Here is a 25,902-nt window from a genome sequence, read left to right as displayed (position 1 = left end):
TTATTGCATGGGTCGTGAATGAAGGGGCCCTGCTGAGAGCTGCCAGCCACAGCTCAGAGCAGGCCTGTGAAAGAGAGAAAGAGAGCTAGGAGAGAACAAAAGGGGGCGAAGTCCAGGACTGAAGAAGAAGAGCTAATAGCACAGTAGAGAGCAGAGAGGAAGAGTGAAGAGGCAGAGCGAAGAGAGCGAAGTTCTCGTTACAATACATTAAATCCTTTTCCATACTGAATATTCTAATTTACACTATCCAATCTAGTACAAGGTACAAATCCTATAGCATTTACATACAGCCTATAAGAATAATTACATTACCCTATGTGTTACACTTTAAACTCTAAGAGTTGCTCTTCGAACCCTTCTTGCCAAGCTAGCAGGGTCTGCTCTGACCCTTGGACTTTCGGTAAAGAGAAGGGCTTTGTTAAATCAAGGGAGGATTACCTTCAGCTGGTCATACCATTGTTTTCCAGACATTCAGTAACTAGGATATCTCGGACATCGAAACTTGCTTTCAATTCTATTTCACTTACAGGTTTCATATTCTCAAAACCTAAGCAGTCATATTTATAAGGCTTTCTAGTTTCATCCTTCCCAACAGGTCTCTTCAAACTCAGGATATTCTATGATTCTAGAGTACCTGAAAACAAGGGTAGCTGGAAGATTTGTTCATTTTAAGTGATGCATCATTTATCCGAATATTCTTTTCCATCCAAAATGGAATTTCAGTAGTAGTCATGAGGCTTTAAAATCAAATCCTACATATGACATATTTGAAGAAATTACAAATTCCATAATGCATAATACTATTTTTCTAATGTATCACTGGCCCATACTGAGAAACAATCTATTATATAGATTTTGCATTCAATTTTTTTTGTCAAAAACTACACAGCACATCAAAAGTTAATAGCACTAGGGAGTTCTGTGATTAATATGAAAACAAATGGTATATTAAGAAATTTCTTTTGTTCTTCATTCACAGTGATGAAAATGCTAGGATTTAACCTTTAAGGGTTAAAGAGTTTAATCAATGTCAATGTCTGATCTTCTGAAGGCGATAAAGAACAGTCTGTCTAGCGATACCCAACAGAACATCACTTTGTCAAGCCACAAAGCACCCAAAAGCTTGTCAAGTAAGTTACCAGAAACCTCTTTGTGGTTAGAACTCAGCTCCTTCCTGCTTGACCTATTATTTGATATTTGACCACTTGGTTGCAAGACACTTGCTCTTTCCAGCTGAAATGTCACTGGGGCATCTTGTCAGCTCCCCGACATCTCGGCCTGACATACAATTTTACTTTTGTGTGCTACAAGGCAGAAAATGCAGGGCAATGGCCTTGCTTTAAATTCTGTCAGCATCAAAGATGGGCGTCACTCTTGGGTCCTACCAACAACAACAAAAAAGGAGTCTATTTGAAGGTCAAAACAGCCATTACTTTTTAGTCTTTCAGTTTAAACTAAATACATTACCAGCAACACTGGTTTGGGAACTGTCCTTTTAAAGTATATAAACATATCATCAGAAAACCTCCCTCCACAATTGTTCTTCCTTCTTATGAAATGCAGACTTGATAAAAGGGTGAGTTTCAGCGCCTGCAGGGACCAGATTCAGTGGTTAACTTAACTTGTTCAAATAGGCAAGTGGTATCATGTAGCTTTACAAGGAGCAACCTGACCTTCTCACATTGACCAGCAGTGACATTATTGTGCAGGAAGAGAAGCAGTCACATCATTTCTGTTTTGCACAACCTGCTTAAAGTTTGCAACTAAATGCTTGTCTTCAGTTGAGCTGACAAGAGAAAAGAGGGGGCTCAGTGAACCATGGCAGGGCTGCCATGAAATGACAGGAATCATTGGCATACATTTCAAATAGCTCTCTCAATCCTATTAAAGTATTGCAGTCCTGCTTTAAAATAGACAAGTATGAAACAACTTTGATAGATAGAGACTAAAATGGCTTATTGATTTTTTTTTTTTAAGACTGAGGAAAATTACCCAAAATGTGTCATTCTTTAACATTTAAAAATATACTACATAAAAAATGAACAACTGCAATAAATAAAAGTTTAAAGAAATAACTACTTCAGTATGCAAAACTGACAAGTATGGAAATGTGAACACACAAATGCACATTTTCATAAAACCATTAAATTAATGTCAAAAATACAAATGCTGAACTACAATTCAAAGATAGCAAAAAAATTACACTTTAATTGCATAATTTTACATTAATATAATTTTTCCCTTCCAGAAGATTATTGATACTAAGAATCTGAAAATCCATTTTCCATTGTTCTTCTGGGATTGGATGTGACATCCAGGCTGAAGAAACAGATTGAAGACAGAGAACTGCCTCTCTTTTTGCATAACACTGTAGGATGTGTCAGGTTCAGCTTGCAATGCCAAAAAGTCTGGGACAGAACTCTGACCAGGCTGAATTTCTAGCTTGGAGCCATGCTGATGCTTGAACTACCTCTTGTTTCCTGGAATGATAAATAAAGAATTAAAAAAAAAAAAAAAAAAAAAAAAAGGGGGCAAGAAGAGAATCTACATTTACAATCTACATTTACTACTAAATTCCTTTCACAAAGGTATGTATATGATGTATTTGCAAGTGTACCAACAGTCATATTTAATAAAAAGAAACAAATTATATTTTCTCAGGTATTCTGTCGAGTAAGTGTTAGAAAAACATAATGTACTGTATTTGAAGTGCTACAAATACTTAGAGAGAACCTTTAGCCCATCTTCATTACAATTACCAGATTTCCTTTTATAAACACACTTTTTTCCACAGTCTCCCTGTCACTGTTACTAGGAAATGCATGCCATGCTAACCATGGAAGGTATTTGTTTATTTTTAAATATATTTTATCATCATTTGGAATCAAACACTTAAAACTCTTCTAATTAGCCTGTAAGAAAATGGCCAGAAAATATACACTGAATGTACATTGATGGGAACATGATTCATACTTCAATGTGTCTTAACATCCAGTCAAACAGATATAAAGGTTAGACTATTTAAAATTCAACATTAAAGAACTTCCAGCACCAAAACATCAGGCATCATACTTTGAAAGATTATGGGTAATATCAGTGTATCAGTACTAATAACTTTTTTAAAAATGGTAAAGAAAAACATTCTGTATTCCTCATAACAAATAAAAGAAAACTCAATATCATGTTACTCTTCTGCCCTTTACCAATGCACTACATGGTGTGAAAATAACAAAAATTCCATCAGGCCTTATAATAAGTGAAAGCATCACATGCAAAGCATAATTATGGAATTAAAAATTAACACACTGAATAACCATTACAGCTATCTTTGAGGTTTAGAACACTCTCTTTAGCATTTAAGAGTGTACATGGATAAATAAACATATCCACATTGAGGCATAAAACGCATATATACAGATGCACAAACTCATATTTATCTGGAGAAAGGCTGAAGGATGTATGTATACTCATATTTCAACAAATCCAGTCTCAGTCATATAGACACAGTATAAAGACACATTCATGAAAGATTTCCCTTTCCTCTGTTACCATTGCTAAAGAAAAATCAATTGTTGCCTCTAACACCTACTTCAACAGTTCCCTTTGATATGGACTCTTTTGATTTCCTGGTTCGCCACAAGCTATACTGCACCCTCTGTAAACTACTCGGTTATGTTAGACCTTCATTAAGAACCCATACAGTAGCAAATTTACATGACTGTTTCAAGTACATAGTTAAAATGAGGTAGTGCCTTGAGTTTTTCTAAATTATAGGCCTGACGAGGATGAGGTAACCAGCAGAACTAGCGAGTAAGATTTGTAACGCTGTAGTTTTTCAGTCCTTCTGGGCTCAACTCTCTACCAAATGAGAACCACTAAGAAGCCAATTGCAAATGCACAAATGAGATCTCAGTGTACCAACAGATGTGAAATGAGTTCTCAGTGAAGGCTAATACACCAATTACAGCCTGTTCTTTGTACACTTTAATCAGCTGACCACACGCAAAATTCTCACAAAAATAAGAATCATTCATTAAACCCATTACAATAGTACTGAAGTACAAAACCAGCTTGTGATGTTCTAAAAAAACTTCCACATGTAAAAAAATTAAATCAATAAGCCCTCAAGCTACAAATGGGTTTCACTCTGGATAACAAATATTGAGGAAAATTTAAACATATTGCTTTGCACTGCTTTCAACACCTCAATTAATCAGCAGACCACAATGAATGAAAAATCTCATGCTATGATTGCACTCACATATTACTCTTTTCCAAGCTCTAGTGAGGGGCTTTTTTTTGAAAAATATGGCATCAAAAGTCCAGTAAAGAGATAAAAAATCAGATTTCCTTTGAGAGTTGCAGGAAAAAAAAAAAAAAAAAGTATGAAACTTAATGATTGGCAGCAAGTCAATAGACTATGTTACAGTAAAAGCTTCACTGTTGGAGGAAAAAAAAAGCTCTGGTTTAGTTATCTAGAGCCTACGCTGTGCTCATTACAAAGAACAGAACACTAGTCATTGAAGAAAAGGGAAATCAGATTTAATTGCAATGTGATTGATGCAAAACCAATTTTTGGCTCTTACTCCTATGAATAATTTTGATTCAATATCTTTATATATCCTCCTGATGAATAAAAAAATAGTATTCTGTCAGTTAGAAAAAAATACTCAGAACTGTTATAATATTCATTTTCGGAACACATACCTTTACAGAGGAACTTAAAAGGCAGTTATTTCCCCAACAGACCTTTTTCATAATTACTGTATTTAGACACCTTTCTAAAATGTATTTTAAATTGACAAGCTGTCTGTTTGGGTAAATCTTTAGCAGAGCACTTTTATTTACCCTGTAAGCCCTGACTCCATTGGAACTGTTACACTTCACCAGGCAAATAGATATCTAGGACACATACGTCTAGCTAAAATATGCTTTCAAAATATTTGTGTAATATAGTAACTTGTCACGTTCTGTGCATATTTTTCAAATTGATCACCTAACTTTATAGAACAGTTTTTCTCAAAGACAAAAGACAAAATATGAAAAGTTAGTCTATATTACAGAATAATTGCTTTCTAAATCTTAGTTAACTCAAGTATTATTTATTTATTTTTATTAGATGTAGAAAAGATTTCTAGAACAGTTCATCTCTATGGCTGCTCTGTGACTAACCTACAGTCAAATTTAGGATCTAGTTTAAAGGTTGTCTCATGATATATGAGCAGTTTTACCATAGTTAAAACTCATTTATAGTGGGTTGCTTTATTATGATGATATTGTGATGGAATATTTTCATACTATCATTTATTATATCCTGATGTTATGTTTTTATTGCAATGTCAACCTACCCAAAAGCATCATGTTGTGATCAAAGATGCCCATTTTGCTTCTGTATATCCATATTTGTGGAATAATATGCACAGTTGGACACTTGAAATTAGAAGACTATGCATGCGTTATGACAGTGGTGCAGATAATTACATAAGGAAATAAACTGTTATAAGTATACTGTTTATCTTCAATTGTCGGAGAAAAATCTACAGCTGAAGCTGTAAATTAGTCAGAACAGTTTCAGCCTTCAAAATCTACACAAAGGTAATTTTACTGGACAATTTTCACAGCTTTTCAATTTCCCTCAGCTACATATGTTATTACAAAAACTTCTTTCACATCTCAGGTTTCCCACCACTCATTTTTGTAATTTCAAACTGCTTTCAGATACTCAATTTCAAAACACAGTAGCCCAAACTTCTCTTCTGCTTTCTTCTGATATGTAACATGCTACCTTATTAAAAATATATATTATTAGAAAATCAGAAAAATAAATAGTGGTAAGATTTTTGTGCATTAAGGCTTCTGGGTTATGCATGCAATAACAACTGAGGTAAAAATGCCATGAAACTGCTTAGAATCAGAAGAGACCACATTCCCTACCTGTGTGATGATGTCGATGTAATAACAAGTTATATCTCAATGTAAATGAAACAAAATTGTTGAATTACAAGGCTAAAATCTGATTGTAATTCACCAGAATAGAGGACATTTAGGTGTGTGTGGATGCCTGTCAGTAAACAGAAATGCAGAGGGAGGAGTAAGCTGTAGTTTCTTCAGAATTCTAGCAACCTCTAAAATCTCTGGAAAGACAGTAGCAAGAGTAAGAAGAATTTTAAGGTAAGAACAGGTGCAGAGAATGGTGGGGGGAAAGTGAGAAACAGTCAATATATTTCTCTACAACTAATTTCTGATACTACCTCCTCTCAGCCCAAATCCAGAACATACAATTACACAGTAATACCAGTAGACAGCAAATCAAATGGCCAATAATATTCTTTTCAGCTTCTCCCACCTATACTATCTTTGCAGTTTGCATCATTTCACTGCCGCAATATCAATTCCAGTAAGTGTTAAAAAAAGAACCGCTGTCTTCAATAACCATTTTACAGCACTTATGTGGAAACCCTATTTCCCTATAGAGAAAGATGTACATTGTCAGATCATTCACAACCTCCTACTCAGACTGCTATTTCCAAAACTGAGTTGCCTTTTGCCAGACAATGTCAAGGGACTTCCAGTAGTCTGCTTTTTTTTTTTTTTTTTTCCCTGTTAAAAGTTGTTCCACGAGCCATTTCTTACACTCAGTGAAAAAATAAAATAAAATGCTACAAACTGGTATTTAAAGTGGAAAGTATTACTTGTGGGTGGATGTCAGTGCAATATAGTACTAGTTACGAACTTTTTCAAAGTAGGAATTGTATGACCAGAACTGGAAGTTTGCTTCCCATGTCAGTGATGTTGTGATTCTGTATGCTGAGGCAGTAGCACTAAATTGGTGCTCTGACACAATGTAAGAAAATGGTAACATTCAGTATAAATTTTAATTGTCAGCACTCCTGCCTGGATTGTGCAAACAATTTGCTATCAGAGAATAATCCAATGGGCTGCCAACTCATTCCACGTTAAGTCAGAAAGGTAGGCACACAACACACTTTGGGTGCTGCTAGCCAACAATATCAATGGCTTTTTTCATTATAAAGAATTCCCTCTTCCACCTTCAGAAATTTTTTAATATGACCCTGTAATATTGGGAAATTACTTTTTTTTTCTTACTTTCCTAATGTTCCTGCATTTAATTCACTCACTGTGAAATCAGTCTGGAGGCTCAATTAAAAGCAGTTAAGAGAAAGATTTCATTATATATTTTATTTGTTTTTCTAAAAGAAAATCCTGTTTCATTCAAATGCACTTAAACCTGGTATGTTCGAAGAACACACGTGACTGGATGGATTATCACGCCACATGAACACTTTATCTTCAATGTTTTGTTGGCTTAAAGATAAATAACTTGGTTCTGCATTGCTAATTTTGATGTTTTATAAAAGTTTTGGCCAAATTCCACACACAGCCTATACTGTAAGCCTTTTTTCCAGATGCTTCATTGGAATACAAAGGGAAGTTTCCCATTTTCAGGTTGAATTTTCTGCACTGCACTGTTAGTACCAAAATATTAGACAAACAAAGCTGTGCTCTTTTTTTCATGGTGAAATGATTGGTCTGTTTTGATTTCAATCAAAGTTTTGAAATTCTTGAGTACTTAGTACTTTTAGAACTTTTAGTACTTTAGAACTTTAGTTCTTAGTACTTTTTGCCCATGATATCCACCACTGTCTTTCCACTTTCTCAAGAATGGAAGCAACTTTTACTTATCTATTTATTTATTTTGAATCTGGGTGACCAACCCAAATGATTATTGCTTTACTTTGTTCTGCATGCTGCAAACAACACTGAAAGGTACATTACAATTATTATTATGACACCAATCTATGTTTCACAGCAGTGTGTAAGATCATCCCTGCATCTAACTGATGCCTCTCTTGCCTCTAAGGAAGGCTTTACTACTACGTGACTTTTCTCCCAGCTTCTCGTTGCCTTAGACCATTATGTCATTCATGATTCCCTCCTGGCACTCCGGAGGACTACAATTAGAGACTAAAAGGCTCACAACGCCATGCTAAGGCACCACCAGCTGACAAAGTATTCCCCCCGACTTAGCCTTTTCTTCTGGAAAAACAGTCCCTATTCCACTAGTTAAAGTGTCAAACTTCATATTCTCAAGAGATATGTATTCAGCCATCATCTGAATTCCTATCCAGCGAGACTGTCTGACGTAAGCCTTCAGAGTTTCATCTGAGTTGCATGTATACTGCTGCTCTAGCAGAAAAAGGAAAGAAGTATATTTACATTCATTTTGCCAAACATTAGCATCTTCTGTCCGATCATTTGAATGCAGAAGTGTTAGGAGAAAACAGCTTAGAGAACAAGGGTTGACACATACAGTGTGAAATCTTAAGGTGCTTGAATGCAATGAGGGAGAAAGTGAGACAGAACCACGTTTCATCTCCCTAACTGTGCTACAGTCCACATGAACTTTGTGACAGGTCTCTGTCTCTCAGCCACACTTCACTAGCTTCTGCTGACATTCAGCTGTCAGACAGCAACCCTTTACCATGCCCCTAACATGCTCTACAGCTTCACCCAATTAACTCGCTTTCACTTGACATTGCAGCAAAAAGCTTCATAATAGGTGGTCAAGGTGCACGGTGTCTGCTTGCCCTCTAACTGCTCACGCACAGCAAAATGCTACCTTCCGTTCTGTCTGTTTGTGACGAACCAGAGAGACGACAATTAGGCATTCTGCTACTAAATGGAACAAGGACAGTGGACATTTGCCAGCAAGGCATTTATTTCTCTCTTACCACAAGCTACTTAACAACCATGGCAATTTTGGCAAAAAAAAAAATTACACTGATTCAGTAAAATACTTCAGTCACTTTATACTTCAGAAAAATATACTGTAACAGCAATTTGGTTTCAAGCCGAAAGAGGGGGAAAAGTAATTTATTTACAATAGTAGCACTTAACAACATAGAGAAGGAAGGTCTGCTAACAATGGAAGTGACTTTATGACTTAGCTTTCTTGCATTAAAAAATCCTTTAGGTATTCAGAAGATTAATTTTTTCCTATGCATTTGTGCCAAATATGCAATATTTTTTAGGAATATTTTTAGAAATATGGATTTATGTAGTTAATAAAACAAATGATCTATTAAAAACATGGAAATCAACATTTTTGGATTAATTTGGTATCTTATAGTAAAACAAGACCAAACATGCAACTCATAGTTACTTTGCTGACAGATGCCTTGAGACTACTTCAATTTGGTCACTAGTTCTATCAAGTATATTTCTATATAAAAACAAGGAGTAGGTCAGAAAAGTCCCTTAAAAAGTCGATACATATGTAATAAGTACTCATGATGCTCAAATGCTCTTTGCTGAAGAGGGTGGAAGAGTCTGGATTGAGCACAGGTGTTTGGACTGTGAAATTAAAGCCACTAGAGCAAATGCCTTCTAGTGGCCTTATGGGTTTCAGCTACCACAATTCCAACAAGACAGGGTTCAAAAGACTATCCACATAGCCCTTTAAGATTCTGGTTTGCTAAACTACAGCAAGCTTACGTTGGTTATGTAATTTATTTTCTTTCCAAGTATATCTACAGGGAAAAGTTCCCTTGCAGTTCTCTTTAAAAATCTTTGAAAGAGCATTTTTTTCCACACAAGAAATGTTATTTCCACAAAGAGAAGCACACATCAAGACTGTAGAAACTAGAAGCTCATGAAAAGTCCTAAGCATGAAGTAAGGGAAACAAGAAAGGAAATACATTGATTAAGATGTAAAGCAGACTCCTCTCATGACAGGAAGTTATGGGAAGAACATAGAACCAACTTGCCTTTATGAAAGGTGGTGAAAAGCAGCAAATTACAAGGAATTGGAACTCACATGCCTCTGGAAGAAGCTGCTAATGCAGAAGTGGATAGTTTTGCCGCAATGAAACAAATACATTGAACAGCTCACTCAGATTCAATGCAGGAAAATGGCATTACTCAGAATTAAAATGAAGTGTCAGGGACATGCATGGCCTCATAGTGAATAATATTACTGTGAAATTACAAGGGAAATGCTGATGTCAAGATCTGACAGCCTTTACTATCTGCTACCAAGGAGTAGAATAAAGTTCACTCTTTGGAGACAATAGAACTAGGACCTTAAACTGGACACAGACATGGTTTATGCAAACTATTTGAAAAACAGACTGACTGGAATCTCCTATTTAAAATACAAACACTTGCATTTTGAGTCAGAACACCTGCACAGATGCATTATCCTACAGGCTAATCTGAATCTCAGTTATCTAAATAACTGTATTAAACTGAGTAGTCTCTTTAAAAAAGATCCTCTAGTGATAGAGCAAGGAATGACTGACTTACACCACATGTTTAGAAGTGAACTAGCATTACTGCCACTTTAATTTTCTCAAAATGAAGGTTTATAATTAAAATAATCAAGATATTAGAACAAAGCGTTCCATACTTTTAGCACTGGCCAGTGCACGTAGATTTTCTGGATAAAAAAACCTACACGCATTGGCCAGTGCTAAAAGGTGCACTGCAGATGTGTAGGCTTCTACCACCTAGCCAAAATCCCGATAAGGGCTCCATCCCACTCCACCATAAATTAGATTACAGAAAGTTTCACCAGGAGAGGTACATTTGGCTCCCTGTAGGTTTAGTATAATTTTCTAAGCTTTGTTTGCTTATTCAAGGCAAGTACTTTAATGTTCATTGATCCCCAGTAAAACTTAGCTGAAGTAACTTCAAGAGAGAATTATTCCTTATCTCACAGATTACATGCAATATCTGAAGCAGTGTATCTTCAGAGTTCCAAAGGGCAGTTTTTAAACAGTAATGGTCAGGGAAAACAGTTGGCTTTCCAGCAGTATTGCTTATGAAGTATCAGTTGATATCTGAACAACCTAGGATAAATATCTCTGGCTCTGCTTCAGCTGATGGCTAATACATAGGTCTTCTGTAAATTCAAGATCCAAATTACATTAACTGGGCAAGGAATCAAGCTTATCAGTTATAAACAACTTGAGTGTGGGTGAGCTAGGTTCTCTATTGGTTTTGGCCAAATCCATATATACAATTAGATTTCAGATTGAAATTAAATTTAAAAAATCTGATAATCACTTGAACAGAACTTTTTTTATACTTATACTTACTAGATTCCTGAGCATAGCCTCCAAGAATTTTTCTTAGCTCAGGTACTAGATCATCTCTTTCTGTGAGGTTGAATATGCAGTTCAAATGAGTCCACTAGGCAAATGGAACTAATATTTCCTGCATACCAATAATATTTTAGATGAATAAACATTAAAAAAAGCTAATGGAATTTCATCCTTTCATATATATGTAAGCCAACTGCGTGCTCTGAAAACAAAGCTAAAAACAACAAAAAAACCCCAAACAAACAAATGCAGACACTACCATCACATACTACAAACAAATAAAAACAGCCCCAAACCCAGAAACCAGCAACACATGCAACGCTCCAAACTTTCAGGTATGTAAAACTTATAAGAGTCATGAAGAACAGAGAGGAAGATTCAGGAAAGTGCTTTTCAGCTTTTTGGTTTGTAAAACCAGAAAGGTGTAATACAAGTTTTAAAAAATTACATTTTCTAAAACAACACAACCAACACCTCAAAACAGGGACATTTCAGTAATGTGGTGTGCCTTGTACATTCCAGAATTATACCTTAAATTCCTTTAGTCAGAGCTCCCATTGAGATTACAGTCTTCTAAAACATCTCATATTTAAAGCACAGTAAACTTCAGTAAGTTATTAAACTCAAAATACTTAGAGCAATAGGATGTTTTGACACATACAAACTAAAATTAAACTGTATGACTTGATGTGTCAGGAAACTTTGCAAAGCCATGGTGAAGTTAAAATGTTTAATGCTCGGGCTCCCAAAAAAATGCAATGGATTTAATAGATGTGAAAGGAAAGTTGATGTCACACAGGCTTTGAAAGACTAACAGGCCCCTGACCACAAGCATATAAGCACCATACAAGATTATTCTTCCATGACCAAAGGAGACTCCCTCAGTGCTAACAAAAGCTGAAAAATTAGTGAATTATTTTATTATTGCGGTTCTAGCCTTCAGAAACTGTGTGCGTCAAATCATCTGCATCACCTAGATAGGATAAAAGTCTTTCAAAGTACTGGTGAATATACAAATTTAAGAGGCAAGTATTGCAATGTCAGCTTTCCAGTAACATTTACATAGTCAATGATGAGTTTATGGGCCAATTTCAGTTGAGACCCAGATCCAAAGGGGTGGTGTCTTAAGTCAGCAGTGGCTTTAAGAGTTCTATAGGTACCTCTCTGAAAATAGGAATTTCTTTACGAATTCAAGGAGTTACACCATCTGAAAAGGATGAAATGGAATTGTTGCATCTTCATAATGACACTGCTTTCCTAATATCATCACATGTATCGGGAAGACTCTGCAGGTAATTAACCACATTATTTGTGATCATATTTTTAGTAAATTTTATTACTCACTGTTCATTTTAAAGGTACCCTCCCTTCCACCAAATTCTTGTGAAAGAGGGAAGTGAAATTAAAGTTTCAGAAGCACATTTCTTTCTAAATCCCTTTCTTCAACTTAACGGTTAAGTAAACTGAAGAAAATAAATGTTATTTGAATAATCAAGATCATTATCATAATAACATCCTTTTAGCTGACAATAAAGCTCTTTACCTTATGGAGCACCCATTTCCCATTTTAAAACTTTTTTCAATGATTAGTTTATTCAATAGGTCAAACTGCTTCACAGAGTTGTCTCTGGAGAAAAGAGGTCCTCACTATGATCAACCAGAAAAACTGTGCCTTCTCTACATAATGTGGGTTTCACAGAATTCAATAAAAATTTTTTATACATAACTCAGACAAACAAATAAATATAACCATGATAGGTGAACATTAAACAGTGTGTCTTAAATATGTAAGACCGAACAAAAAGAAAGATGAAAATGTAACTTGCTGTCTATATTCCCTTAAATCATGCCAACAGGAATAAAATTATGTGTTAAGAACAATATTATGCTTTGTGCACTCATTGAATTTTCTGTCTTTCTATCTCTGCACATCATACTTCATTTTTCTTCATTTTTCACATTAACTTTTATGCTTAAAGTACAAAATGGAAGCAAATAGAAGTAGGCAAATATATTTGTTTTTACAACAAATATGTTACTCTACTGCAAACACGTCACAGAAAGGAATGCAAAGTTTTTTTCACAATTGAAAAGGATGAAAACATGCACAATTAGAGGAGAAGGCAGGGGAAAAGAGCATTAACAAGCCAACAGGAAAACAATTTAATTTCATAAATTCTAGAAAGGCACAAAATAAAGTAGACTGATGTAGTTTGCAGCTACCCTTCTTTACCACACTATTTCCCTTTGGACTGAAGAGGATCCACCCTCCCCTGTGTGGAATAGTGAGGTTAGTTCTGACAGTAAAATTTGTTGGGAAACGTAGGATAGAGACAATGCCCAGCCTTTTGCTCCCATGACCTTCCCCCCAGTCTGTGCACCAGAAGCAGAAACTAAGAGGAGACAGAGCATCAGAGACAGTTGTCTCCTGTGGAGGGAAGGTTGACTGCTAGCTGGCACTGAATGATCTGATAGCAGGGACTGACTCTCTCTGGTGGGAGAGACTGCCTCTCGGCCATCAAGAGGGAAACACAAACTTCTTAACCTGTGATTTTGCTTTACAAAACTCAAAGTGTGTGTGTGTATGTATATATGTATTTTTTTAATTATTATTTTTCTTAATGCATGCGTGTAATATTAGCCATGGTACATTACAAGCGCACGCTGCACATATATGCATTTCTGAGTCTAGCCAAAAAAGAGACAGGCTCCTGGCAACACTGCCCTAGGTCATACTTTAATCTTCTGTTTCCCCTGTGATCTAGGCAGTGAGCTAACAGCATAAAGTAAACAAGAACAGCAAAAAGACAACAAAAATTGTCTTTCTATTATCTATCATCCCGATCAAGCACACTAATCCACAGGGTGCATCTACACATCTTGCACTCTTTCTCAAAGTTAATATCTGAAGCTGATCACCACTGAATTTTCTCCTTATAAACAGTGTTTTACATACTTAGCTTGAAACATAAAACTAAACAGGTGTGAAATCAAGAAAATAATTATTCACAACAGTATAACTTGTAGGATCTAAATTTAAAATGTCAAGAAAATATCAGGAAGATGACAGACTGAATTGCATGGATTCACTCACCATTTAAGCATCTATGCTAGACTCATTCAGGCATAGCTGTGCTTTAATGTCCTCCAAAAATTTCTCAGCAAATTCAGAGTCTTAGAACAAACAGACGTTCCCTTTATGTTTAACCCACAGTTTAGCAGGGAATAATAGTAGCTTCCTGGCTCTCTTTCTTGAAATAACTTCTTCAAAAGGGAGGAGGAAGCACCTTCTGGCCTGAGTAAAAGTCCTTGAGTCTGGAAAGAAGTGAATTTGTCTGCCTTTGTAGAGAATATTCCTTTTCTTCTATAAAGACAGTAAAATTGTGTCCTTGGCTCTGTTCTTTTGTAAAAACTTTTTCCCAGGGTTAAATGTCCTGGTCTATAATATCCAGTTCTCAAAATAACAGACTGTCTAGCACTCCCAATACTTTCATTTCTACTGCAGCATTAACAATATATGTAATAATATATGAACGTTTCTTTTAATTTGATATCCTGAAAATACTCCTTTGATAGGTGTGGGAAGAAGGCAAAAGAAACAGCAGTGTGTAGCCAACAGGAAGCAAATGTATGTGGCTGATGTATAAAACTCATCGTGTATTACCAATGAAACACATTTCAAAAGACTAGTGCAAAGGTGTCTAATAAGGAAAAAGCCATCATCACATGGTTGTCTCCTGACTTACAGTTGCTCACCACAGCAACTGGAGCATTTCTGAAACACTCTTTTTCAAGAAACCCCACCTAGTATTTGCAAAGAAAATAGAAGAGACTAGTTCATTCCAGTATTCCTCCTTTGAAAACTGAACAAAATATAGTGTAGGCATCCACTGCCTTGCTCTCCACTAATCTGTTGCAGGCAGAGAATGAATGCATGATGATTTTTTACAGGACAAACCTGAATCTACACTTTAGACTTGCTTCCTTAACCAAATCATTAGTTTCTCGAAATCCATTTCCAATTAGTTGCTCTTGAAGGTACAATTGTTGCACTGGCCTGCATTTAGGGTAAGAGATGAATACAGCTCTAGCTTCCAAGTGTCTTGTTTTCAGTCCTGGGAACTGAGAATCCTTGTTTGTGAGCTGGTAGTTCCAGTACCTCACTAGAAACACATTTCTAATGCCATAGAAATGCAAACCATGAAGGAAAAAAAGGAAAGGAGATTACCTACTTGAAAACATGACCCTCCTTTTTTGTGACTTAGCCAATGACTTGAAAGATTTGTTTTGTGCTTAACAGAGGAACAAACCTGCGGTCATTTAGGAACTTCATGGTTTCCATTAAACCACACAGCATGGACATTCGGAATTTCATAGCAACAGTGAAGTGAGAATGTAGACCTTACTTTTCCAAAGCACCGACCTCTGATGAGACTTAACACCCACACACATTCTCTCACATTCCTTAGCCAATTCATGTCATTAAGCAGAGCTGAAGAACAGATCAAACAAAGGAAACCGCCCCCCCCCCAAAAAAAAACCCCAAACCAAACCCAAACAAGTCAAACAAACAAACAAAAAAAATCCCACAAAACCCAACCCAAACCCATTTAAGCCTCTTTCTTAAGCACTTGAGAGGAAAACGCTACAAGTGGAAATGTAATGTTTAAATGCAGCGCTTTTTCTGTCCATCTACAGTGTTTACAGCATTAACCCTCCAACTGAAAAACTGAATTATTGGAATTCACCTTATTACCTAAACATTTACCTCTCTGCAGGTGTAAATACATGGGCCTAATAAGCCTTCCCACTGTGAAAGCAGTTACTTAAATTATATTAAAATATTAAAAACTATTTAATGAGCTTTTTTTCCCCTAAAGTAAATTGAGTGTGTGCCTTAACCTGCTTCAGGCAAAGGAAGTTTCAAACATATTGGTTTTGAAACTAGCCATTATTTCCCATGTTACAAAAATGGCAATTTTATTTCCCAACAGCAAATGAAACTGTCAGGAAAATTTAGATGCAATAAAATTGGGTGCTTAAACCAACATGCTGGATTTGGAATATAACTGAATTAAAGGAATTAAAATTAAGCATTATGTCAGTCAAACTTTAGAAAAAACTATTTGAAATGGGGAGGGGGATGTGTTGGCGTGGGGGGTTTTTTGCAAAAGTTAGGTTTCAGACTTGGTGAGGTCCACCCATAACTACCCATTTTACGTCCATCATCTGTGTCACATTTGAAATTTGTGCAATGAAAAATATTTTGCATAAAATGTGTTGCTTCTGGCAACATTTCTGCCTAAATAAAAAGTTGTCAGGCAGTGTGTGACTTTAGTGGTACAGTTTTAAAATGGTGGCTTCAGTCCAAGGCTAGCTAATAACGGCTGACATGCACTGGAATCTTGAGGCCTAAATCAACATTGTTTTCACAGCTGTAATTAAGCCACCTAATCAGAAGCACATTTTGACGGGACAGTTTCTGGAAGCCAGACATTACAATTTCTTATGCCTGGAGCGCAGTGGCTCATGAGAGGTCCTCATTTAATTTCAGATTTTAAAAAAAGAAAAAGGCTGTAAAATGAAAAGAGTATATAAAAAAAGCAGTGTACGGCTGTTGAAATGAAGCAGGCCTATGTGTTCATGCCTTGACCAACACTGCATCCCACCCTCCTTTGGCTCTCAGCCGAGTCCCCAGCTCTCAAGCGGCAGCTACACACAGTGAGATTAAGGGCTTCTGCCAAAGTCAACAGATGAGCTGGTCTGAACCGGCTCTCTGTGTGTTCTGATTGTAAATTGTGCTGGTGATGATTAGAGAACTCTAACACAGGATGTCAACTCTTAAAACTGTCCAGAGAAAATATTTTATTTTTTAAAAAAAGTTCAGGAAATTTTTTTAAACTTCTTTTGTGGCTTGGTACATAGTGCTGTGTCTATAACTTTCAGATGACTCAGACATGAATTCACACAAATCAAGCAACTATATTATTTAAAAAAATACATGGTTACTTGCTCTCATTGGGCATACTTCCTTCGTTTAGGAATGTTTATATAGCAGTGCTGCTGCAGAATGCACCTCTCTGGCTAGTACCATACAGCAGTCTTGTGCTTCTTCCACCTGCCAAGTGGAAGATAGCCCCAAAATTCAGACTGTCAACTATTTTTGTCGTATGATTATCAGTTTGGGATTTTGTCATACTTGCTTCAAAAGCTTCACTGTTTTGCTTTTTTTCTGGAGCACAGCTACGTTGGTAACTTTAACATTAACTTTCAAACCCAGCGGCCACTGTAAAACTATCAATATGAAGGCACCAGTCACTGGGGTCTGATTACATTTGGTTCTCCACTTTAATTACATATGGATTCTATTAACTGAACCTTCTGCCTTATAGGCAACATTTAAATCAAATTACTATAATTTTCAACTATGTTACAACAGTCTGACAAGTTCAAAGTTCACACACCTAGAATACTGAGTATCAAAAAAAATTTTGCAAAGAAAAGGAACTATTCTTTAGAAAATAGCAAACGTGTTGTTGGATTACTGTAACTGCTTTTTATGATGTTACCCTAAGTTGCAGAATGTGAATTATAACATAAGTTGTTGTTGTTATTAGTAGTAGCATTAGTATTATTCTAAACTGTATGATTTATACTGTTTGGTTACAATTATTACATGTGTAAGCAATACCACGTGACCAAGTGACCATTTGCATTAAGATATATGCATTCCTTGGCTATGCAGTAAGGCTGGCACATGATGCCCAATTACTTACCGTCAGGAAAGAAATGCAAATATTTCAATAAAAACATAATTTCAGGGAGATATTACTGCTTGGTAGATTCAGTCTTGCAGAGACATTAAACTTAGTAAATCTTATGAATAGTTTTCTATTTTTGTTTACTTGATATTTCTACAATTTCATGTCTATGACCATCTCAACAGTCGGGAAATTTTCCTTGTGGGCCTGTCAGATTTTTCTTTACTTACTATCACTGCAGGAACATTCATATGTTCCACAGCAACTATAAGATTATTGAGAATAATTATTTACAGAAATCTGCTCAAGACTGTGTCCAGGAAAACACATCAAGACAGAGAGTAACAATAAAAATAGCAAGTCTAATTATCTTTTGCAAGGCAATTTAAGAACCAGTATCTCCAAATCTTGCACAAAACAAATTCAAATGTGCATTAAGACTACACAAAGTCAAAAAGCCAAGGCGAATGTGTCAGTTTTGCACAGCCTGGTGTTTGGTAATGGAGGGGCCACAGAGGTGGCTTCTGTGAGAAGCTGTCGAAGCTTCCATGTCTGGCAGAGCCAATCCCTGATGGCTCTGAAGAGGGACATGCTGGTGGCCAAAGGTGGGCCTATGAGAGAGGCTGGTAACATGTCTGTGATAATGTATTTAAGAAGAAAATCAAAACACTAGGGGGACACAGGTTTTTTCCTGGTCAGAAAGGTAAGGGGACAAGGTGAGACCATGTGAGGGAAACAACACGGCGACACCAAGGTCAGTGGAAAAGGAGGGGCAGGAGGTGCTCCAGGTGCCGGAGCTGAGATTCCTCTGCAGGTCATGGTGATGACCATAGTGAAGCAGCTGTGCCCCTGCAGCCCATGGGGATTCACAGGAGATGCAAAGATCCCTCACAGCTTGTGGGGAAGGTGTCCATGCTGGAGCAGGTGGATGTCTGGGGGAGGCTGGGATCCAGAGGGAGACCTGGTGGAGAGAGAGGGCCCTTGCTCCCAGGCTGGAGCAACCTGTCCTTGGAGGATTGCACCCTGTGGAAGTGTGACCCACACCACAGCAGTTTTGGGAGGACTGTGTGCCTGTGGGAGAGACTCACATTGCAGCAGCTTGGGTAGGGCTGCTGATCATGAAATTGGAGCCACGTTGAAGAAGTTAATGGAGAACGGTTTCCTGTGTTGGGGACGACCCCATGGTCTCACAGGTGAAGGACTCCTCTCCCTGAACAGTGGAAGATCTTGGGTGATGAACTGACCAAAACTCCCATGCCCTGTCTCCCTATGCTGTCAATGGGAAGGAAGGAGGGGTTGAGGGAAGAAAATGTGGTTTTAAGGGCTTATTTTACTTCTAATTATCTTCCTCTGACTCTGTTAGTAATAAATCCACAATTTACCTTTAAGTTGAGCCTGTTTTGCCTTTGGAGTGTTTGCTCCCAGTCCTTAACTCATGAAGCCTTCATTAAATTTTATTCTCACCTTCCCAGCTGTGGTAGGGGAGGGTGAGTGTGCGACTTTCTTGGGTGCCTGGTGTTGGGCCAGCGTCAAACAATGACAGAGAATTTTCATTTAGGACATCTTGCAACATCTGGGAAGAATTCCTCCAGCTACATCAGAGATATGGCTCTGGCCCATGAAAGACACTCTGACATTTAACATGACACCAATAAATGCCTTTCCCTTGTGCAGCAAGAGAACAGGCAAATAGTTAGGATTTTTTATTTCTCTCTAGTTCCATCCTCATAATTCTAAATTTAGGACAATGCATCCCTGTTAGATGCAGGTCTTTGCCATAAAACATAGATTGAACTGGTGACAAGGAAACAAAGGATATGGAGGAAAGACATGTAAAACCACTGTCCTTATCAGCCTGGTTAAGCAGGAAGAAAATGTCAGGGAATTAGTTAACTGTTAAGTTTGAGTTATAAATATTTCATCTGCCTATGAACAATTTCATGTCGATCATGAGAACTGAGAGCTGACTGCTTTGAGTAGAGAGAAAAGTGTACATCTTGCTTAATGTGGTTTTTCAACACAGAAGCATGGGACCATATGTCAATCACTAGGATCTCCAGAACAAATATATAATTTTTATCCAAAAGATCATTCTACTTGCTTCTCTCACCTCAAAAAACCCAACCATCTCTGTATTTTCAATACTTTAAGTGGTATCACTACACATTTCCAGACGAAGGACAGATACAGGCACAACTGTGGTGAAAAAGATATGATGCAAAGTCACATAAACCAATGAGTGACTTTACCTTCACCTCAGTTAGGAGAAGTATCAAAAGACAACAGTTGTTTTCACAGTTAGAGAATTCTACTACATCCTTATCCATCTGAAACTCACTTTCTCCCCCTTTTAGATAGTTGTCCTTTTGGGTCCCCCAATTTCCATTTCTGCAGCATACACAACGCTTTTCTCTTTTCCTAATCTTTAGAAATGACTGTATTTTCCTCTTCATTTTCAGTTCTCCTTTAATTCTAAGGTGAAAACACAAAAAGGAAGGAGTATCACCAGATCAGTACACATACAGGTTCAGAGAAACAGCTGACAAGAAGCACTTGTCATAGCAAACAGCTTTTGTTTGCCAGAACTGATACGAGATTATTTCACATTCTTCAACTTCTGACATCAGTACTAACATCAGGTATAAAGTCTTAGGGCTGGATGCTACAAGAAAACTTTCTGAAAATATTCTATAATGAATTGAATTCTGTTCACTATTCCTCCTACATGTCCAGTCACACTGGAAATCAGAATATCACTGTATCCATACTGTGCAAGACTGCACTTGCAGCAAAACCCCCTTGGACATAATGGATTCACATACTTGCCATGTGAATAAATATGACACACTGCCTGGCAGCACCCACAAAGAAACTGCTTATGACTATACTAGTGCACAATATAGCAATTCTAAGCTCTCAGTTCAAGGTCTACTTATGACTGCAACTCTGAATGAATGTGTAAGGATAATAACAACGTAATGTATCTGAAGAAGAATAAAAATTAATAAAAGCAGCAGAATTCAATACAGTCCAGTTCATGATGCTTATATTACTGAATGTTCCTGAACAAGAAATAGGCATGAAGGACTATTACAAAATGTTCACCGTTTCCTGACAGAAGAAAGAAAAAAAAAATGAATAGGACATTTTAGAAATGTAAGGGACATTTCAGAAGCAGTTGGTAAAGAACAAAAAACCCAGAAGAAGTTAAAAAACCCGAAACCAGCCAACCAAGAACCCTCCCAGCCAAAAGAAAAGAGATACAGCAATAGAGACCAATAGAAAAGGAGCGGGGGGTGGGGGTGGGGGGGCGGTGGTGAGGAGCAGGAAGAAGAAAAGAAGAGAAGACAGGTAGAAAACCTAAGCTGTTTTTCAACCAAACTGAATTTTAAAGAGTTGCAAGAATTAAAAATGCACAGGGCCTTTCTCTCCACAGAGTAAGAATCATCAGAGGACACTAAAACAGATAGATAGCTTGGCACTAATGAAGACTACAGAGACATTCTGCCACTGACTTCTCCCCACATGATTCTCTTCTCTATAAGCAGTATTTCCAGTGTTCATCTTACCTCTGTCCATCACAATCATATCCCTTCCTGTTCCTCTCCATTGGCATTAGTATGACCACATATAGTAATCTCAGAATCTAAACTCTATTGACTAGAAGGAAATATTTGGACTAGAAACAGATTGGAGGATGGAGATGACAATTCAGAGTCTGAGATAAAAGATGAGGAGCTAGAATCACCAACTTTCCTCCATCAGTTTGTTTTTACAATTATTAGCAAAATCCAAAGCAGCAGAGAAGTGGTATGAATAAAAAGAGGTGACATAGCTATGAAATTTCAGTACAAAAAGGTCAATTAGGAAAGCAATACCATCTAAACTAGGAAAGTATTAATACTGATGAATAGCCAAAACTTGCATGCAATAGGCTGTTGGCAAAGCAAGACCCTTAAGTAACTAGTATAAAAGACATGAGGAAATAGCCACAACATTGTGAGATAAAACCCAGTTTTATAAGGTAAGAGTCCACGCATGATACACAGCTGGAAGACTTCAGAAATGTATTTCAGCACTGAGCAGTAGTTACTGTCCAGGGAGAACAAACAAATGTCATATGAAGGCCTGCAACCAATACAGTCCAAGTGATGTATTTGTTACTTCCATGTAGAAATTTATCTGCAATGGAAATGTGATTGAAGACAGTGAATTAAAATTAACAAAGCTTGTCTAATTTTGAAACCAAATATGTACTCCAGAAGTCACTGCTCATTTTCATTTAAAATAAGCAAAAAAAATCTGTTGTACTTTTTTTTTGTTAGAGAAAGCAATTCAGTGCAGAACTTCTTCCTCAAAATCAAATCAAAATGGTACCAACTAAAATGTTGAAATCTAAGTCACACTGCAAAGCTGTGATGCCTGAAATTATTAAAATTCATGCTTAATACAACTTTCACAAATACGAGGGACAAATTTACAGAAAACCCAAATATTGCAAAATATACCATAATCACTTTTTCATGGCAACTTGAGACTGTCATTCTGAATATTTTCACTTTTATATTAAAATTGTAAAACACTTCATATTAATGCTTAGGCCTAGATTCAAATTAAACTGCACCTAAATGAAGAACTACTGTTCTCCCCAGAGGGCTAAGAGATCCTGCTAAATAGTATCATCTTTACATTGACACTGCATGCAGATACAAACTAATTTAAAACCACAGAGTTTAATTACAACAGTGGAGAACTGGTTTTCACTGTAATGTATCGGGCCACTGTACAGTCCTTCACAGACAGCACTAGCATAATCTTTGTTAAAAGCTCTCTCAATCCAAATGAAAACAAATCTTGCTGCAAATCTGACAGACTTCCCAATCTTTAGTAAACAAGTGGTCACCTTGATTTAAACAACAAAAACAATCATAACAGGCAAAGGAGAAGTCCAATTACATCGGGCACACGCTCAGCGAGACATACATAAACGTAGCAGAAGACATCAAAAGAGTCTGGGTGGAGGAGGAAAAAAGCAATTTCAGTGAAGTAATTTCATTTCTTAGAAAAGTTTTGTAATCACAAATAAAAGTTTTCAATCAACAATTGTGACCTCAAAACATTAAAACTCAAATTCAGCACTGATTAATACAGTTTATATTTGCACTAATTTCCAATTGTTCTGTTAGAAACAGGATAAGAAATTAATCTAATTCTGTTGGAAAAAAAAACAAAGCCAAAGACATAGTCACAGCCTTTGAATATATGTTTACTAGTTTGTTTATGTCATTCACATTGTGACAGCTCTCTTCTTACAGATCTTCTGTTTCAAAAAGAAAGACAAACAATAATAATTTTCTTTATGGTCATTTACTACACAAGACTAAAAGAAAAGACAGTAAGAAAGGAAGAAGAAGAACATCCAATAAAATGCTCTTCAAAGCTTTCTCCTTTATCCTCTGTAGAAGAGTTAAGAAGAGATGGGGGAGAAATACACTGTGTATGCAAGTTGCACGTCCTACACAGTCTCATCCTAGAGATACTTGGCTATATATTTATGACAGTTTATGTGTGTGGCATCCTGCCTGCATGACACAAATAATTTTGCATTTAGTAATTCCCCTAGAGAGAGATCTCAAGTCTGAAGACTCACCTATTACCCTTAAACAACTCCAAGTAACGATATTTTTATTTTCAGAAGTGATTCCTGAAATTCAATTTTAACCTTGTAAGTTTACTGAAAAGTATTATTCATAAGTACAATCATCTAAAAATAATTCAGATCTCCTAAAAAACATTTAGTTTACATGAAGCTAGTAACATTCTGGTTTAACATACAACATCTCTAGATGTAAAATTCTTCAGGTCCAAAGTTCAACTATTTACTGTACTGGTAAAACTAAAAAATTCACAGTGTATACTTTTTCGCAGCAATGAAGAGGTCCTTGTAGAAGATAGAGTAGTAAAAATTAAACCTTGTGTTAATTTTTGCCATTCCTTTTCTCTTCAGAAAGTTTCTGTTGACACTGTTTTTATTTTTCTATTATGTTTACAGATAAATACCGTGTTTCCCTGCAGAAACTATACAGCATGAAGGGAGATGCTGGGTAAGAAACAATATTCAAATGACCAAAAATTACTTGAAAAGCAGACTTACCATTTTTAAGGTCACTTTCATGAAGACCAGCTGTTTGGAGCCTGAACTTTAGGGCTGCAATGTGAAGCTGAAGAGATTTTGTTTCTCTCACTAATATTTCAACTCTGGAAACTGCAAGTTGGTAGACTTCCATGAAACTTTGAATCACAGCCTTTAAAAAGTAAAGTAAATCATCAGTGCCAGACAAGCTATACTTAAATGCCAAGTAGCATGTATCATTACAGAAGATCTAATTTTTTATTAATTGGAAAAAATAAAATGAAAGTTGTAAACCAGGCACTTAGGTTGTAAGTCAGGACTTAACCAAAGGTCCAGCGTAAGGTTTTGTACTTCTTCAAAAATCTGAAATATTGATAGCTTCATGGAAAAGCAAATGACTGTGCACCTTAATTACAAAGTGAGCTGTTTTCAATACAGTACTGCACTGAAGAGCTGACACTATTTTATAAACAAAACATTTATGTTTATAAACAATCACTATGCAATTTCAGGTGAACTTTCATACTTTCAAAATGAGTCCTTGCACTTCATGTTAAGGAAATTAATTTGTCAGAAACAAAAGAAATATAGATCTCAGGAAATACGGGTAAAGCTACAGATCTCTGGAAGGAAATAATCTGATTACAGTATAGCTGGGAAAATAGAATTGTTTTCATGTATATAATGTAAGAATGTCCCATTTGTGTAATATCGATCAGACTGATAATAAAGTTAGCAGCACAAGAGAGAACAAATGATTTGACATTAGTGGTATCTTTATATATATCCTAAATAGTCTAACTTTTGAGATTATTGCCTTCTTTACAGCAGGTTAATCACATTTTATAAGTTACAGTTTTCCCCTTTGAAATGAGCTGTAGCATGTTGCAACTGTAAGAACATATTACAGATAATATGAAATTGGCCGTCTGAATATGTCTATAGTACAGACTCACAAACTTAGTACCATTAACAGGCATTCACTAAGGGTTTAACTGTCTTCCTTTCTTTGTTCTCAAACACACTGCTTCTTTTCAGAATAACATCACTGAAACCAATCAGGTTATTTTATTGTCAAGTGTAGAAAACTGTCATGGCAAGTCAACACCAACATATCTTTTCTTACCAGAAAAATACCCCAAATGTTTCAAATACTAACCCTAATAGTGTATTCACATAGCTCTGTAAGCCTAATCCTGCTTTTAATTTTTTTTATTTCACATTCAACATTACTAAAATGCTGCATCTTATTTAGAAATAATACCAAGAAGGAATGTGTATATATCTCCACATAATACTGCCCGCAAGTCTTCAAATGGCAACTGCTCACACATTAAAAATGAGACATGTTGAAATAGGACTATTACCTAGGGCTGTGACCCATAAACAAGGATTATACCATTGCATAACATGCTGTGTCTCAAATCTCACACAAAAAAAATCTCATGTGTTTCTTTAACTACTTCACACATGATATTTAAAAGTTCCACTGAACTAGAATGTAAAGAGACATCTCCTTAACTTCTTCCTTCTGCTACTACAAAGCTAGTGAAGCCACTATACAGCTTCATCCTACCTCTCCACAGGCACTCTAAGTCCATGCAGTTATCTGAAACCAGATTTTCCTGACCTATTCAGATATTTATTTTGTTCTCTCATTTAATGAATTTGAAAATTTTAAATCTAGGAAAAATGTATTCACGAACTTTTATTTTCACACATAGCAATTGTTTTGTTTTTCTTAATGAATAATTTAGATTTCTTTTTAGTCCAGATGAAAGTAGTTTTGCAGTTACTAATGGTTCCTTATGAACGTGGAAAATAGCAGTTATGCACCCATATGTACATATTCCTTTCAGTAAATCCCAACTCCCTAGCAAAG

General features: G+C 36.3%; 1 protein-coding gene across 1 annotated transcript in view; it reads right to left on the bottom strand.

The window, feature by feature from the left end:
- Positions 1 to 2,123: 2,123 nt before the first annotated feature.
- CCDC171 (coiled-coil domain containing 171) overlaps positions 2,124 to 25,902 on the bottom strand; it is a 164,957-nt gene continuing 141,178 nt past the window's right edge. The window contains exons 26-27 of the mRNA XM_058424068.1: positions 24,042 to 24,192; positions 2,124 to 2,480 (exon numbers count right to left, since the gene is read on the bottom strand). Of these exons, the coding sequence (XP_058280051.1) occupies positions 2,467 to 2,480; positions 24,042 to 24,192 (165 nt within the window). The 3' untranslated portion in view covers positions 2,124 to 2,466. The remainder of the gene's footprint in view (positions 2,481 to 24,041; positions 24,193 to 25,902) is intronic.

This window comes from Hirundo rustica, chromosome Z (assembly GCF_015227805.2).
Source record: "Hirundo rustica isolate bHirRus1 chromosome Z, bHirRus1.pri.v3, whole genome shotgun sequence".
Lineage (NCBI taxonomy): Eukaryota > Metazoa > Chordata > Aves > Passeriformes > Hirundinidae > Hirundo > Hirundo rustica.
This window is presented reverse-complemented; position numbering and strand designations above follow the sequence as displayed.